Source organism: Mesitornis unicolor, unplaced genomic scaffold, assembly GCF_000695765.1.
Source record: "Mesitornis unicolor isolate BGI_N332 unplaced genomic scaffold, ASM69576v1 scaffold10201, whole genome shotgun sequence".
NCBI lineage: Eukaryota > Metazoa > Chordata > Aves > Mesitornithiformes > Mesitornithidae > Mesitornis > Mesitornis unicolor.
The window spans coordinates 11,108-13,514 of record NW_010163096.1 but is presented as its reverse complement, the minus strand read 5'-3'; the positions used below and the strand labels follow the sequence as shown (position 1 = coordinate 13,514).

Here is a 2,407-nt window from a genome sequence, read left to right as displayed (position 1 = left end):
TTCCCTACAATAAATTACATGACCAATGGATAGTGACTTCATGAACATCATGTGAATCCTGATAATTCATTGCAGCTCTTTCTTTTCATTATAATTCTTCTCCTAGGACTATCTTACCTCACCTGCAACTAGAAACACACCCTACAGATCTACAGTTTAAAGATAAACTTCTGTGCGACCCAGTATGGGGGAGCTGGCAGCCACTGCACTTTACATTGAATAAAACACAGACCTATGCCCACAACAGCCCGACAAAATAAGCAGAAGGTACGCAGGTATCGTACCTCCCTTTACTTCCCTCAATAACAGCATTCACATACTTTGCATAAGCCTTTTCCAACAGCGGAAGCCAAAACAAATCCTCCATCTGACACTGGGAAAAGCAGAGTTTACCCCCAAGGCAAGGCAACCGATCGTCAATGGTTACTTCCACCCAGTGTCCAAACTGCCAGACTCGACAAGTGAAACAGCCTTGGTACGACTCATCCGTCCAGCTGGGCTGACCTGGAGGGATCACCTAGATGGCGAAAGCCAAAATCAAGACAAATAACAATTCATGGGTTTTTAACTACATCAGTTTAAAATATGCTGATTGTTACAGAAAAACCAACCAACCACAACAAAACCAGTAAAACTATGCAGAACAAAACTGGTATTCGGTTTTGAGGTCTGGGATTTGAAAACAATACACAAATGTAACTGGGTGAAGAAAACTTCTGACATGCAAAACAAGAAACTTCTCTATACCTTATTCAGTAGGTATCTACTCTTCTGCAAAGCTACACAGGCACACAGGAACCAACAATCTCCCAGAATCCCCTGTTTCACTTGCACATCCTGCAGATTGTTTGAAAATAACCGAGGAGCAGAACAAATGTCCTGAAATTAAAAGAAAGGGAGTTAAAGCCAAACCCTGCACGACAGCCAAAGGAAGCCTGCACTTCAGGGAATGGAAGGGCTCCAGGGACCTCTCAAAAAGGGCATTTTTACCTCTAGAATATTTCCTCTTCAGACACAGCCTAAGCAAGCAGTAACAAATGCCTGCTTTGTGGCTATTTTGCAGGTACTTGATGTGAGGTAAATCTAGTTCCCACATGGATTTTAGTACATAAATGTCACCATCAGGTGCAACCTTAGCAGAAGCACCAATAAGGGAACGACAACATAATTCATCAGCTCATTTACCATCAACTGTGATATACACACCTGATACCATTCACATTGCGCTGCACATCCAAACTTAAAAGACCTTTCATAGGGCGAATAAAAACAGACTACTTGGTAGCAAAATAGATTATTTCAAATGCAAAGTCCTAAGCTATTTAATCTGATTTGAAAGCAAGTTTTTAAAATTATTCTTTTCTCCTCTATAAATGCTGCAAGAGATGGAAATTACCTGGTCACTCCTTAGTGGAGTAATAGTTGAGTAGTAATCAAGTTGTAAGGCTGCACACTGTGCTGTGGGAAGTCATTTATTTGCCAATTCTGTCTGACAACCAACAGCTCTATCGCTTTTCTACAGCCATCCCCAGATACAGGGGAGAAAAATAATACATAAAGACCACATATTATTTTTCTCCATTACATTTTATAGCCTTTTTCTTCCCCACACACAAAGGCAGTATCGTAATACTTCGCTCCAAATGCATTCTAGACATTCTACTCTCATATTGCTTGATCTGAAACCCAGCTGCAAGCTTAAAAGCAACATGACAAGTTAAAAACTTTTAAAAGTTTTCTTTTTATCAAAGAATAATTTTCCTCAACAATCGCAAAAAAATGCAACATCCTTCTGAAAAACTCTAAAATTCAGTCATTTGTATTCGAGAGCAATACATTGAAAAACTAGGGAAAAACATCATGCTATTTTTAAACTTAGTATGCATTTTATTTGCATAATGAAGTATAATCAGCATAAAATATCTGAATTTTTATTAAGCGTCAAGTAATGCAAAAGTTCTACATCAGGGTATAAATTAAACCTACAAACAAGCACCTCAACTTAAAAACTATAACGTATGAACTGTCAACACCAACATGTCCTGGTTTTATCACTTCTATATTTCTAAACAATAAAAACTCCTAGAAGCAGTCAGTCCACGTTAAATACCATTTACTACCTTGAAGTCCAATTCTGCTAATATCACTGGCTTTTAAATTTTAAAACTCACCTTAGGTCTCAACCAAGATATTTCACCTCTGAATTGGGCAAGCGGGGTACAATAATCAAAAAATATAGAGGTATCACTGGCTGGAAACGCGGGGTCTGTGTAAAGGTCTCTTTTCACAATCAATTGTTTTTTCTCTCCCAGCATTTTCAACACAATTCGAAGTAAACAGCCAGTTATTTCCACAACTTTATATTGCCAAACACCAACCTGGAACATAAACGAGCATGACTTGAGAA

General features: G+C 38.5%; 1 protein-coding gene across 1 annotated transcript in view; it reads right to left on the bottom strand.

Moving 5' to 3' along the window:
• CAPN10 (calpain 10) overlaps positions 1 to 2,407 on the bottom strand; it is a 7,683-nt gene extending 5,276 nt beyond the window's left edge. Inside the window, exons 1-3 of the mRNA XM_010193822.1 lie at positions 2,172 to 2,407; positions 748 to 879; positions 321 to 517 (exon numbers count right to left, since the gene is read on the bottom strand). Of these exons, the coding sequence (XP_010192124.1) occupies positions 321 to 517; positions 748 to 879; positions 2,172 to 2,387 (545 nt within the window). The 5' untranslated portion in view covers positions 2,388 to 2,407. The remainder of the gene's footprint in view (positions 1 to 320; positions 518 to 747; positions 880 to 2,171) is intronic.